Source organism: Aquarana catesbeiana, linkage group LG03 (assembly GCF_042186555.1).
Source record: "Aquarana catesbeiana isolate 2022-GZ linkage group LG03, ASM4218655v1, whole genome shotgun sequence".
Lineage (NCBI taxonomy): Eukaryota > Metazoa > Chordata > Amphibia > Anura > Ranidae > Aquarana > Aquarana catesbeiana.
The window spans coordinates 727,400,376-727,416,107 of NC_133326.1; the positions used below are offsets into that span (position 1 = coordinate 727,400,376).

Below are 15,732 nucleotides of genomic sequence, written 5' to 3' on the forward strand. Positions count from 1 at the left end.
GGATTTCGGTCTGGACTGTGACTGGGACATTCTAACACATGAATATGCTTTGATCTAAACCATTCCATTGTAGCTCTGGCTGTATGTTTAGGGTCGTTGTCCTGTTGGAAGGTGAAGCTCCCCCCAGTCTCAAGTCTTTTGCAGACTCTAACAGATTTTCTTCTAAGATTGCTCATTATTTGGCTCCATCCATCTTCTCATCAACTCTGACCAGCTTCCCTGTCCCTGCTGAAGAAAAGCATCCCCACAACATGATGCTGCCACCACCATGTTTCACGGTGGGGATGGTGTGTTCAAGGTGATGTGCAGTGTTAGTTTTTCCCCACACGTAGCGTTTTGCTTTTAGGTCAAAAAGTTCAATTTTGGTCTCATCTGACCAGAGCACCTTCTTCCACATGTTTGCTGTGTCCCCCACATGGCTTCTCGCAAACTTTCAACAATGTCTTTCTTCTTGCCACTCTTCCATGAAGGGCAGATTTGTGAAGAGCACAACTAATAGTTGTCCTGTGGACAGATTCTCCCACCTGAGCTGTGGATCTCTGCAGCTCCTGCAGAGTTATCATGGACCTCTTGGCTGCTTCTCTGATGAATGTTCTCCTTGCCCGGCCGGTCAGTTTAGGTGGACGACCATGTCTTGGTAGGTTTGCAGTTGTGCCATACTCTTTCCATTTTCGGATGATGGATTGAACAGAGCTCCATGAGATGTTCAAAGCTTGGGATATTTTTTATAACCTAACCCTGCTTTAAACTTCTCCGCAACTTTATCCCTGACCTGTCTGGTGTGTTCCTTGGCCTTCAAGATGCTGTTTGTTCACTAAGGTTCTCTAACAGACCTCTGAGGGCTTCACAGAACAGCTGTATTTATACTGAGATTAAATTACACACAGGTGGACTCTATTTACTAATTAGATGATTTCTGAAGGCAATTGGTTCCACTAGATTTTAGTTAGGGGTATCAGAGTAAAGGGGGCTGAATACAAATGCATGCCAAGCTTTTCACATATTTATTTGTAAGAAATTTTTAAAACCATTTATCATTTTCCTTCCACTTCACAATTATGTGTCACTTTGTGTTGGTCTATCAAATAAAATCCAAATAAAATACATTTACGTTTTTGGTTGTAACATGACAAAATGTGGAAAAATTCAAGGGGTATGAATACTTTTTCAAGGCACTGTATATCCAGGCAGTGTCTAGGACTCTCTAGGAAACCCCAAAGCCGGGCTAAATCCATCCAGATAAATATTAATTTGAGTTTTATTAGTATCCATGACCACACAATTCAGCAATATTTTCACAGGGTTTGGGTTGCAGCTGTAACCTGTTGGGCATTATAAGTAAAGCATACCTGCAAATGTTTTAAAAATGTTACTAACTTAAGGCTTGTAAAAGGTAGAATCGGGACAAATGCCATTGTTTTTCAGAGAAAGCAGTTGGTTCCAGTTCCTCACGTTCTAATACTTGTGTCTGTTCTAGGTGGAGGTGATTGTCCCATCATATGGGCTCGTTGGATTGATCACTTTGCACTGGAACACCTTTGTCACCCATTTGTCCATCATGAACCCCTCAAAGGAGGTTATTTTCCTTGTTCTGGGCCCCAGCTTCCAGACCAACATCTTCGGGAATGTAACCTTTGAGGTATTTTGTAAACTCTAATGAACATAGATCCCAGTCCCTACTGCAGTTCTGGGAGAGGCAGACTGGATCTCACAGACTGGGTGAAGATGGATTTTGACTGGGTGTCTCTAATTTTTACAACTGTCTAAATGATTGTTGTATCCCACCCAACCAAAGATCAGCCCCATCACCCCGAACAGAATGCAATGGGATCAGACCAAAGATGGTATTCCAAGCTTTGTGCCTCCAGTCTTCCAACTACAGTACATCTATAAATTGTGATTTTTGCTGTCTTTTGTCTTCATGTTTGGATGAAACTGCTATCTCAACTATAATTGACACACAACTATGATATTTTCCTATTTTTAAAGTGCAACCTGAATGCTTTTTAAAAATATATAGATAGGGGGCGCTAATGATTATTCAAAAAATAATGAAAAATAAATTATTGAAGTGCAACAAATGTAAATTGTGCTTAATGTGTACCTTGTGTACTAAGGAAAAAAGGAACATATATTTATATAAATATTAACAGTGGAATTGACCCATATTACACAGAAACCAACACAATGGTATCAATGCAATAGTGTACTAGTGATAGTTAACAGAGAAAAATAAATTCTAAAATAAAGTGATATCTTCCAAGATGTGCCAGTTCCTTGCTATTGATAGATATAAAAGTTCCTTCACCAAAAGACAGAAGAAAATACACCTTGTAGAAATGGATATCTGCTTACCAGATACCAATGACCCCTTTATTTAAAGAGAGTCACTAGCGCTTTTGCAGGATTGTGCCTGCTCACATGGACGGCTAGATAGCTGGATGGTGATTAGGCCTACCCGGCACTGGGGCTGCTCGTTTGTCAGGGTAAGATTGGTATCAGAGATCCGTCGCATCACATCGAAAGACGGCGTGTGTTCCACCCGGCATGAGAGACAACCAGACGACCGGACGTAGGTAAAAATCACGTGACCACGTACCGTTCCGACCTACGTTTCGTTTTGAACGCCCTCAGGGAACCCTCGCTTCAGCAGATAAATATACTCCAAACACCTGGTGTTAGCGCTTCAATCATCCCGGCACCATGATTGTTATGGTGTCAGGATGATTGAAGTGCATTATTTCTATTATTACATTGTAAAATAAAATGAAATCATTCAACTCACCATAATGCCGAATCAGTGGGATCCCTGAGGGTGCCACTAGCCACGTCGCCTGCCACCAGCAGAGTCCTTCCTTGCATCAGGTGTCCCCAGCAGAGTCCGTCCTTGCATCAGGTGCCCCCAGCAGAGTCCATCCTTGCATCAGGTGCCCCCAGCAGAGTCCGTTCTTGCATCAGGTGTCCCCAGCAGAGTCTGTCCTTGTATCAGGTGCCCCCCGGCAGAGTCCCTCCTTGCATCAGGTGCCCCCAGCAGAGTCCGTCCTCGCATCAGGTGCCCCCAGCAGAATCCATCCTTGCATCAGGCGCCCCCAGCAGAGTCCCTCCTTGCATCAGCTGCCCCCAGCAGAGTTCCTCCTTGCATCAGGTGCCACCAGCAGAGTCAGTCTTTGCACCAGTGTTCCCAGCCTCAGTCCTTAAATCAGTGTCCCAGGCAGAGCCATAGTTACCCCCCCTGTACATAGTTACCCCCTTCCCTGTACATAGTTTCCCCTCTCCCCCTAGTTACCCCCCTGTACATAGTTACTCGCTGTGCATAGTTACCCCACCTGTACATAGTTACCCCCCCTGTACATAGTATCTCCCCTGTACATAGTTCTCCCCACTGTACACAGTAACCCCTCTTGTACATAGTTAACCCCCCTCCTGTAAATAGTTAACCCCCTCCTGTAAATAGTTAACCCCCACTCCTGTATATAGTTAACACTCCCCTCTCCTGTACATAGTTAACCCCCCCTCCTGTATATAGTTAACCCCCCTCCTGTATATAGTTAACTCTCCCCCTCCTGTATATAGTTAACCCCCCTCCTCCTGTATATAGCTAACCCCACCCTCCTCCTGTATATAGTTAACCCCCCTCCTCCTGTATATAGTTAACCCCCTCCTTCTGTATACAGCTAACCCCCCTCCTCCTGTATATAGCTAATCCCTCCCTCCTGTATATAGTTAACCCCCTCCTCCTGTATGTAGTTACCCCCCCTCCTCCTGTATATAGTTAACACCTCTCCTGTACATTAAAGTTAAATTGCTGCGGAGACAAGAGCCAGTGGCGTCACTACAGCTGGTGTCACCCGGTGCGGAAAAAAATCGGTGTCCAACTATGGTCCCCCTTCAGTACAGACCCCCCTCCCTCAGTAAAGACCCCCCCCACTAAGTACAGACCGCCCCTCCAGCAGTATAGATCCTCCTCCCTCAGTACAGACCCCCCCACTAAGCACAGACCCCCTCTATCAGTTTAGACCCCCTCAGTGTAGACCCCCCTCATCAGTATAGACCCCCTCAGTACAGACCCCTCTCCCTCAATACAGGCCCCCCTCAGTGCAGTCACCCCATCTATCAGTATAGACCCCCTCAGTGCAGACCCCCCTCCATCAGTGGAGACCCCCTCAGTGCAGACCCCCTCCATCAGTGCAGACCCCCCTCAGTGCAGACCCCCCCTCTATCAGTGCAGGTCCCCCTCAGTGCTGACCCCCCCTTTATCAGTGCAGACCCCCCTCTATAAGTGCAGAACCCCCCTCTATCAGTGCAGACCCCCCTCAGTGCAGACCCCCCTCTATCAGTGCAGACCCCCCTCAGTGCAGACCGCCCTCTATCAGTGCAGACACCCCTCAGTGCAGACCCCCCCTCTATCAGTGCAGACCCCCCACAATGCAGACCCCCCTCTATCAGTGTAGACCCCCCCTTTATCAGTACAGACCCCCCCTCAGTGCAGACCCCCCCTCTATTAGTGCAGGGCCCCCTCAGTGCAGACCACCCCCTCCATCAGTGCCAGTGCAGACCCTCCCCTCCCATAACGCCCCCCAGCACACGTCCATTTGTCAAGAGTAGAACTGAGAAGGAACTCCAGGAGCGGCCGGCGCCGTGTGCTCAGTGGAGAGGGGAAGGGCCGATCCATACAGCTAACCCCGGCTTCAGTATTGTGAGAGGAGAAGCCGATTCATTGGCTGCATGGATCGAGCCCCCTTCCTCTCTCCACTGAACACAAGGGGGAAGATCTAGCGGCGGCACCGGCGGCCATTTTGCTGGAGCCAGCTGCTCCAAAAATTAAAAAACAAACCTTCCCCATTTTCCTGATGAAAATCCAGATTCAGGACAGCCTCCAATCAGCACGAGGGTCCCAAAATCGGGATTGTCCAGGGAAAATCGGGACTGTTGGCAGCTATGCTTTAGGGTAGGTGCTATAGTGTAGTTTGGTAGTATAGGATCTATTTACAGGTAAACTTAGCCAGGCCTGTGGTCTTTTTCTAGGCCTGGTTGTTTTGATTAAGAAGTGGGAGTGTCAGAATGAAGGAGGGTGTGGCCACCTACACTTAGGCTTAGAGATACCTCCTCTGTCTGACAGTGAATTGTTCTGGAAAAGGAGAGGATGTGCTGAGATCTGAGTGGCAGGAAACTCATATGAGAGTTCTGAACAATCATTAATTTGTTTGGTCGAGAGGAGGTCTCTCATATAAGGAGGGTCACGTGCTCCGAGGAGGAAGGAGGGCCTGGGGCCCGAGGAAGGAAGGAGGGCCTGTGGCCCGAGGAAGGAGAGGAGATTGAGAGAGAGAGTTCCAGGAGGCCAAGGGCTTGGGGGCCCTAAAGGAGAAGAGCTTTGAGTAATGCACTCAAGGAAACTCCAGGGTGGATGCCTGGAGTGCAGTGGAGCCAGCATGTAACGCTAGGGAACATGCCGGGCATTCCCACGCGGGGATGTTCTGGGCGAGCAAGGAGGAAGTAGCAGTAAAGTGGAAGAAGTAGACCGGAGTGTAGACTTTCTGTGACCAGGAAAACAGACTGTCGATTGAGGAAAACAGGTCAGTGTAATTCAGAGAAACAAGTGCAGGAGCCATAAGGACAGTAACTTCGAAGGACTTAGGGGCGTTAGTGGTTGGGTCATAGAAATAGGCGGTGAAGGCCTGTGACTTAGCGTTAATACTCCAAAGGAATTCTACGAATCAAGCAGAGGGAATTATTCAGAGTAATGACTTTATGTTCAACTTGGGAGTTCTGCACCATGGAAAGTCCATTAACAAAAGCTATGGCTATGGATGACACCCTCCCAAAGCGGGATCTGGTGGAGCATCTCATATCTACCTATGGATAACCCCAGACTATCCCCATAAATAAAGAGGTATAAAACTTAAACATTGACTGTTTGGTGTCATTTGCTTGGCAATGGGAGATCGGGAGGGGGGTGATTGGCAAATGTAAATGAACAAACCAGCAGCCCCTACGGGGGTACCGTTACACTAGTAAAATCACTGTACTGTACTTCTTGCCTAATGCAATCCTCGTGTCAGGGTACTCACCAAGGCCGAGATGCTGAGAGCAGCTCTCCTTGCAGCTAAGCGCACTCTACCCCTGAAGGTGGTACAGAGGGTATAGGGCACAGAGAGGCATGGGTCGCCAGCAGGTAGATGAGTCTTGAAAGTAGAACTCCTGCAGAGTAGAGGTGTGGAGCAGAGATGAACTGGACACCTAGACTGGAGTAGAAGACCTGGCTGGGGCTCTAACCCAACAGACCCAATAGTGGTTGGGACTGAGCACAGGAGGGTGCCAGGAGTAAGGCACGGAGTATTCAGTGAAGGCAAGTCCTTAATGCAGGCCGGGGTCATACACAGGAAGCAAGTAGGTAAGGAAGTCCTTAAGCAAGCCGGGGGTCAAACACAGGAGTAATGCAGCAGAGAAGTCTTGAAGGCAGGCCTGAGAGTCATGCACTGTGAGCTGTTAGTAGAGAAGTCCGTTAGACAAGCCGGGGTTATACACAGGAAGACAGGTGACAGAGGAATCCGTGAAGCAAGCTGGGGGTCAAACACAGGAGGCAGGTAACAGAGAAGTCCTTAGACAAGCAGGGGCAAAAGTACTGGAGAGAGGCAGAGCAGGTCAGGGACAATCCGGGTCACAGGTAAACACAGGTAACATAACTCAAGAACGGAACACTGGAAGCTGAAAGACAAACCAGCAATTAGACATTGAACAGATCAGCCTTTTATAGGCCAGCATGGGGTGTAACGTAAGGTGACCAGATTTTTAAAGTGAAATCTTTTATTGGCAAATAGTAAACTATTTTATAAGCATATTTTCCTCAAATGATATATGCAGTGTATGTGGTATGTGTTTATATAATGATTGTATGATATATACGTTATTTCTGGAAATCATTTCATACCAGTCCCATAGCATTATTATACCAGCCCAACCACATAACGTCATTATTTTCTTGTTCATAAAAGGGAAAACCATGCATTTTAAAGAACATTTGAAGAGTGTATTATACTCACCAGTGCTCATCAGTGCAGCCTCATCAGTGCCCATCAGCTCAGCCTTATCAGTGCCCATCAGTGCAGCTTCACCAGTGCTAATCAATGCAGCCTCACCAGGGCCAATTAATGCAGCCTGATCAGGGCCCATCAATGCAGCCTGATCAGTTCAGTGCCCATCAATGCAGCCTGATCAGTTCAGTGCCCATCAATGCAGCCTGATTAGTTCAGTGCCCATCAATGCACCATGATCAGTGCTCATCAATGCAGACTCATCAGTGCCCATCAAAGCAGCCTCATCACTGCCCATCAGCTCAGCCTCATCAGAGCCCATTAGTGTTGCCTATCAGTGCCGTTGCATGAGTGTCGCCTATCAGTGCCACTGCATGAGTGCCCATGAGTGCCACCTATCAGTGCCACCGCATGAGTGACGCCAATAAGTGCCATTGCCTCTCAGTGCCGCCTGTCAGTGCCCATCAGTGCCGTCTATCAGTCCCGCCTATCAGTGCCACTGTCTGTCAGTGTTCATCCGTGCCACTGCATGAGTGCCCATCAGTGCCGCCTATCAGTGCCCACCAGTGAAGGAAAAAAAATACTTATTATGTTATAATACACACAAACTCACCTGCTTCTTGTGCTTGTGGCCATTACTGCTCCCTCCTCCAATCACTCTCCTGACAGCATAGAGGAGAGAACAGAGCACAGCGTTCCTCCTCCTCCCTCCCTCCTCTACTGCAAGGAACCATGGGTATTGTAGTCCAGAGGGGCAGGATTGCCTGGAGTTACAGAGTGTAATCATTATATTCTGTAGCTCCCCTCTGGACTACCATACCCATGGTTCCTTGCAGTACAGGAGGGAGGGGGAGGAACGCTGTGCTCTGTTCTCTCCCCTTTGCTGCCGAGGGAGTGATTGGAGGAGGGAGTAGAGGTAGGAGGAGAGGGGCGGGATGCTGGGAGAGGGGGCGGTCATGTGTCCCCGGGATCGCGGCAGATCTTCAACTGACAAATGGATAGGAAGAGTGGCGGCTACAGTAGCACACAGACGCTCCAGCTCCTCCTCTCCAGCTCTGTGAATACTACCGCGACCACGAATCTGATTCCTCTCACAGCCAACGCGGCCCCTGTCCACCGGGCGGCTGCCTGACCAAGTGCCCGCGGCAAAAGAGGGGACAAAACCGGGGACGGAAGGGGTGCGGGGACCATACCCTCAGCCCGAGGACTGTCCCCGGAAACCTGGGACATCTGGTCACCGTAGTGTAACGTTAACGCGCGCACACTCCCGCGCCATTGCACCATGTCGTGAACCCGTGTGCGCCGTCCCGCTGTATCGCACACCCGCATGCGCCGGAGCGCAGCTCTGCTGCGCAGGCGCACGGGAATGTTTCCGATACTGGCAAGTCCTGCTTCTATTGTTTCTCTGACACCTCGACTAGGCTAATCATTTCCAACATCTAGAACATCCAAGTTCAATCCATCTATTGCATCTATCTAGTGTACCCAACTTTCATCACCTCCATCCACTGCCATCCCCTTCCCTATTGTATCTAATATACTCGACTGTCATCACCTCCATCCACTGCCATCTCTTTCCCTATTGTATCTAGTATACTCAACTATCATCACTTCCATCCACTACTATCTCCTTCCCTATTGTATCTAGTGTACTCAACTGTCATCACCACCATCCACTGCCATCTCCTTCACTATTGTATTTAGTGTACTCAACTGTCATCACCTCCATCCACTCCCATCTCCTTCCCAATTGTATTTAGTACACCCAACTGAAATCATCTCAAGCTATTTTATGTTGTCCATTATTTAGATGGTTCTTTATTTCCATGGTTCTTATTTTCTGTATTTTTCTCCATATCTCCTCCTTTCTGTCTCTGACACCTCTGTGACACTTTTTCTCCTAAGGTGAAATCTCGGGATGAGCAGCATGTGGTGGGGATGATAAAAGGTGAGGGGAACAAGTACATTGTCACATTTCCGAAGGACCTGGAGGTGACGATGAAAGCCCTGATAATGGCCTCCTGCTTCTTTCTGGTAAGGACACCTCCATTCTTCTCTATACATCACTGTACTATTTACTGCAACAGTTTTATTGGGCACATACCAATATATGTGTATAAGCTTTGTAGTCCTCTGTCCATCTATTTATTGCATGGAATGTAAGTTAGAGTGGTGATGGGTGCAGTGAGGCTCCATGGGAGCAAATGTAGCCAAGATAACAATTTTTTAAATAAATATGGAGAATGGTGTTGAAAAATTAGCTGCTTGCCCTCTGGAGTGATCATTTCCCACTTGATATGCCTTAAGGGGGATCTGCAAAACTTGGATTAATTGTGCAAAGGACAATCCTTGTTTTTTCCCAATCCATGCTGGATATTTGAAGTGAAGGTAAGTTTTCTTTACCATACCTCACACTCTCAATCAGCCAGAAGGTTCAGTTAAGTTATCATAAACACAAAAACAGTGCTGTAGCTTAATGCCCCGTACACACGGTCGGATTTTCCGATGGAAAATGTCCGATCGGAGTGTTGTCGGAAATTCCGACTGTGTGTGGGCTCCATCGGACATTTTCCATCGGATTTTCCGACACACAAAGTTTGAGAGCAGGATATAAAATTTTCCGACAACAAAATCCGTTGTCGGAAATTCTGATCGTGTGTACACAAATCTGACAAAGTGCCAGGCATGCTCAGAATAAATAAAGAGATGAAAGCTATTGGCCACTGCCCCGTTTATAGTCCCGACGTACGTGTTTTACGTCACCGTGTTCAGAACGATCGGATTTTCCGACAACTTTGTGTGACCGTGTGTATGCAAGACAAGTTTGAGCCAACATCCGTCGGAAAAAATCCTAGGATTTTGTTGTCGGAATGTCCGAACAAAGTCCGACCGTGTGTACGGGGCATAACAGTCACAAAATGAACTATACTAAAACCTCTGTATTTTACTAGTTCACTCACGTGGTCATCCACACTACCTTCCACCAATTTTGGAACATGGTTCCCCTGCTCTACCACTGACTCTTCCAAAGATGTCTCCAAATATCCTTTCCATAACACAGATCTCTGCTTCCCGCTGTCCCTTCCTGAGCAAGGGCCACTTGTCCTCTCCCTGTTCCTTCTTGACATCACTCTTCTGTCCATTACTGAACAAAGATATTCTGTGCCCATATTGTCCCTTCCAGGATATGGGTCTCCTGCCCATCCAATCTGCTGTTAAGAAAATATGTATCTGGTCTATTCACCTCACCCTCCAGAACACTGGTCCCCATGTCCTCCCACTGTTCCATCCAGAGCATGGATCTTCTGCCCTCTCATTCTCCCTTCCAAAAGACCATTCACTTGCCCTCCTAATGTCTCTTTCATAGGACAGATCTCCTGCCCATCCAACTACATTCCAGGACATGGTTCTCCTACCCATGCATCCTACCTTCCAGGACACAGTTCTCCTGTCCATTCTCCCAATCCTCCAGAACATGGGTCTTCTGCCATCCCATGCTTCCATCCAGAACTAGGTTCTGCTGGCCTCCTACTGTCCTTTCCAAATCACCAATTCCCTGCTAATCTGCTCTACCTTCCAAAATATATCTCTGGGTCTTTCGTCCTCTGATCCAGAAAACCATGCTCTACCACTGTCACTTCCTAAACACCGGTTTACTGCCCATCTGTCCTAACTCCCAGAACATGGGTCATCTGCTCTCACATACTCCAGTCCAAAAAATGGGTCCCATGCCCGCCTACAGTCTCCCTTCTAAAAAAAAAAAAAAAAAAAGGGCCCATGCCCTCCCTTTGCCTCTTACATAATATGGGTCTCCTGCCTATCTGTTCTCCCTTCTAGAACATGGATCTCCCCCACTGAACCAAAGACCTGTAAGAAAATGCTCAATAGGCAGTTACCAATTGTAAAATCGATGTGCATTTTTGCCCTTATTTGGACTATACTATTCCAAACAACAGCTTAAAATAGGTTTAATATATAATATATCACACATTATAAGTTAAATATTACATGGTAGACAAATGCCTACAAGCCCAGTCACTCTCTGAGCTTGTCATGTATTAGATAGGAGACTGACGTGACAAAGTTGGCCTCTCTTGTATCTCTAGCCCGGGCCCCACTGAGAGTTGAACAGAGGGTGCTGAGGGACTGAAGGAACACCAGTGGCAGTAGATGTTGATAGGAGAGCTTGCAGCAGGAGATGTGGCCCCTAAGCAACTGGCAAACCATCAGGACAGGAACAGTAGCTGTGCTCAGAAGTCCAGCTGTGGTTAAAGGGGCACTCCACTTGTGCTGCTGGTCCAGGAAGTAAGGCTTGTCAGGGCTCTCAGCAGACTTGAGACAGAAGCACTCAGTAATACGTAGAGCTGGTATAGCAGCCAGCCAGGCAGGCACTCAAGCAGGACAGGAAGCCAGGATCAGAGACAGAAGCGAGGATCTTAGGAATAGTCAGGGTCAACAACGGGCAGACAGCGAGGTACTGAATCATAAGCAGAGCCAAAGTCAGGAAAAGAGTCGGGGTCAGGAACGTGACAAGTCAGAAGCAGGATCCAAGATCATGTCAGGAGCAAGCCGGGTCAGCAACAAGGGAAACACACTAGATGAACGCAGAACACAGGGAACAGCTGAAAGACAGCACTTGAGTAAAGGCAGAGGCAGCCTTAAATAGGACGTCTGATGCCATCATGTACTGTGCGTGCACCTGTACGCATATTCCTGTGCATATTCCTGCACGCATGTGTGTGCCTGGTCACAATTCTGCTGTAAATGCTTTGCATATGTGCATTCCTGTGTGCCAGACGCCTCTAAAATAATGCACAAGATATTTAGGTGGGCTATTTAGAGTTCCTCTTAGCTGGCAATCTATTGCAGATTTCTTACCCTGTGAATCAGACCTCAGTGGTACATTTGGCAGATGGTAGCAGATTGAATCTTTTTGAATTCAGTCAATACTAGTTCTAGCCAGAATATATTACCAATGGGTTACAGTGCACCAGAAGAATCAGTATCTGGGCCATCTTTACCATCTTCTGAAAATGTGGATCCAATGCAGCCCCAGGAACCTCCTGGACACCTTAGTGGAAACAGAGACTTTGTGAAAGTCAGAGTCTAGCCACATCTTTTCCATACTTCCCACAATGGAGTTCTGAGCTTTCTATTCCCTATCTGAGAGACTCTATCTGTGATATATTGGAGAAGGGGGGGTGTCTATGTTCCATCATTATTTTTGTCTGCACTCCCACCCTATGTGTACATGCTAGGTTATCCCCTGATATTAGCACGTGTTTGCTGCCAAGTTTAGTCAAGTCATTCTAGTCAAAGGTTTTTTTCATATGGAAAGGGAAGTCACCTCACACAGAGATACTAACAAAGTGTTCATGGCTAGTTCATACTATTACCATATCTTGGCATTGTATTGGATGAGGGTCTCAGTGTTACACACTAATGGTAATGATATACAATATAATGACTGGAATTGTGCTTGTCTCTGCTGCAGGATTCCATGATTAATGACAAAAGGATGTACCTTCCAAGTAACGACTAAGCAGATATTGAAGCCTCAGGATGTGAACTGGTATTCTCATGTAATGACTACAGATGTACATACCGAGTGGCCAGAAAATAAGAAACCCTGTTCAGTATCATGTTGGAAAATCTTTGTCCCTATCTCTGAAGTTACTATATGATAGTCCTGTAGCCCACTGGTGTTAAAGCTGGTCTAGGTTCATGCACCCCAACCTTCAATTTAGTTAATATTTGGGCCAAAATATAAGGTTAATAACCATGCGCTAACCACAGATGATGGACACTGAGACTCTCTTTTTGATCCTGCCATACTGAGGATTCCTGATCACAAAATCTCATTCCTAGTAGAGAAACCTGCCTATCAGAACCAAATTTGGAGGTTTTCTCATCACAAGCAGACATTTCATTTCTAATAGAGATATACGCCTATCAGTAGAAGTTTTCAAGGAATCCTCATCACAAGTGGACATCCCATTCCTAATGGAGATGCTAGCCTGTCAGAGTCAGTTTCAAAAGAATACCTATCACAAGCAGAGATCTCATACCTAATAGAGTTACCAGCCCACAAGAGCCAGTTTGGAAGGAATATTGTCAGGATCTTGTAACGTTTCTGTTCCATCATAGCTGCTGGTTGCAGCAATCCTGGTTTTGGCTATGATGAATCCTTGTCTGTCCACCTGCAAGGTGATTGATATGTCCAGTCTCCGGGTGGAGACAAAACCTGATTTAAGCCAGCCAAGCCTGCAGTCTCATGCTTGTGATATTGCAATTGTTGCATGTGCTCCAAGCTACCTAGTTGTCTGCCCTGCTCTGCTAGATTGGATTCCCTTGTTGATGACCTTAGATGGGATATCGACTACTCTCTGAACTCTGCCTGCCTTTTGACTATTTATTTGACCCTGACTATTCTAAACCTTGCCTGACTTGTACCTGGACTGTCATCAAACCACTCTACCTGTCTGCCAACTGCAAGTACCTGTTTGCTCAGTTCACGCATGCCCTGGCCTGGTGGCCAGATACCATAGCATTGTGTATAAGTCCTGGGGGCAACTGAGTACCGGTAGGCCTGCTTGACTTATGGGAAAGGGGGCTGCTATAGGTGAACAACACAGAAGCCAGCTATAGTGTCTGACCAACTGCGTTGGGGGTAAGCGTGACAAATATTCAACACACGTGGAATCCCATTCATAATAGAGATACCAACCCATCAGAGAGAATCTTGAGAGACTCCTTAACACAATCAGACATCTCCTTCCTAAAGTTTGTACCAGTCTACTGTAGCCAGTTTTTGAGGCTTCCACATCACAAGAAGACATCCCCTTCCTAAGAGAGATACCAGCCAACAGTTTTGGGGATGGATCACTTTGCAAAACTTACCAAAGACAATGACTTCCTGGTGAAAAGAGACTTCTACCTATTGGCATGGATGGACAGGATGTTGTTTATTCCTCTAACGTAAGGCTGCTGAATTCATGCTTCATGCTTCGAATGATGGAATACTGATGCTGTTACATGTTACTGTGCCCATACAATATGTTTAAAAAAATAAATAAAAAATGCTGCACTAAGTCACAAAGTAGTTATTTTCTAGCTTCAGCAACTTGAGGTCAGAGTGCCACAATGGGCACGCTAAGTAATTTTTAGTGGCACCCAGAAGATCATCTCTCTTATATTTCTCATCTCTTTAAAACCTAATTTTAATCAAGTTTGTTAAATATTATCTAGTCGCTCCACATTTTTTGGGAATGACCCAAAATTCAACATTTTTGGCAAGATGTCACTGCTATCATTAAACAGCTTACAGCTGTCGATCTGCATGCTAACCCAGCGGCCTGTCTATTGCATTTAAAGAAATGACCTATTAAAAAATACAAATCTTCTCTCACAATGCAACTCCTAAACGCATCAAAGGCCTGCATTCTGCTTCGCTGGAAAGGTGCTGACCCCCCTATGAAGGCTCTGTGGTTCGCCAAAGTCAACAACATACGAGACATGGAAGAACTCACAGCCACACTGCGTAACACTTAAGAGATGTGTACGGAAACATGGAGGCCGTGGAATTATTTTGTGTATACTGATGCCTACCGCAATGAGCTATCCACCGCCCAGTAAACCTCCGCATACCTTACCTTACCCGGGGAGAGGGATGACCGGATGACCCCTCTGCCTTCTCTTCCCCCCTACTCCCCCTACCCCCCATGTTTTCCTTCCCTCTGCACCCCCTCTCTGGTCCTGTTCGCTCTCCTTTGCTTTGCTCTCTTTCTCTTCTTTCCCTGTTCTTTCCAATTACATGATGCTAGTTGAGTGGAACCTTTTGGACCACTCATGGTCCTCCAGTTACCGACACCATGACCCTACCATATGTGCCATTTCTTGTTCATTGACAATGTTTTTGATGTTTGCTTTCCAGACTTATGATATGAGAGAGCAACAGTCTTGGTATTGGATTAGCATCTTAAATACTACCTTTGGGACAGTTGTCCTTTGCTTTTCTTTTTTCTTGTCAGCCATCCATATATGAAGTCTCTATTGTAAATGTACCAAGTTGCATATTTCCATTGTATATGTTTTTCTATGACTCTTTTATACTAATAAAGGAATTACAAAAAATATTATCTAGTCTGTAGTGTAAATCTTATATTTGAAAAGGGTGGCCTTTGCATTAATCTCTGTATTTGGATCCACATATCTGTGGGAATTGATTTTTCCACACCTGAAGACCATAGTAAGTCTATCGTTAAGTTAACCTAATCAGAAAATAAAGAAAAAGTGTGTGCCACTGAAATGAACATCCTACAGGCCAGGGGTGTTGCTAGGATTGCAAAATACCTGAGGAGTGAGGAACCTTTGAGCATTCCAAGGAGAGTAATACTGTGGCGCACCACTGCAATCACTATGGCCAAATTGTGTTATCAGTGGGAGGGGCGTGATTACATAAAACCTGAGTTTCCGTGTACTTTTTTTTTCTTTTATTTAGTTTTTGAATGCTGAGTGATGAGGAAAATCGAAAGTGAAGGATGGAAACTTTCTCAAATTAGTTTAATTCTACCAGTAATTGTGTTCTTCACATGGGGAAGAATTACTACTTATAATGCTAATCGAACATAGAATTTAAAACATTGGCATGGCAATCAAAGAAAAATTTTCAAGGTTCTCATACAAAATTTGTCAGGTCCAT

At 46.2% G+C, this 15,732-nt stretch overlaps 1 protein-coding gene across 1 annotated transcript in view; it reads left to right on the forward strand.

The window, feature by feature from the left end:
- The window catches only part of LOC141133763 (phospholipid scramblase 1-like), a 57,105-nt gene extending 41,939 nt beyond the window's left edge, over positions 1 to 15,166 (forward strand). Inside the window, exons 5-7 of the mRNA XM_073623311.1 lie at positions 1,478 to 1,639; positions 8,937 to 9,065; positions 12,526 to 15,166. Coding sequence (XP_073479412.1) covers positions 1,478 to 1,639; positions 8,937 to 9,065; positions 12,526 to 12,573 — 339 coding nt within the window. The 3' untranslated portion in view covers positions 12,574 to 15,166. The remainder of the gene's footprint in view (positions 1 to 1,477; positions 1,640 to 8,936; positions 9,066 to 12,525) is intronic.
- The last annotated feature ends 566 nt before the right edge of the window (positions 15,167 to 15,732 follow it).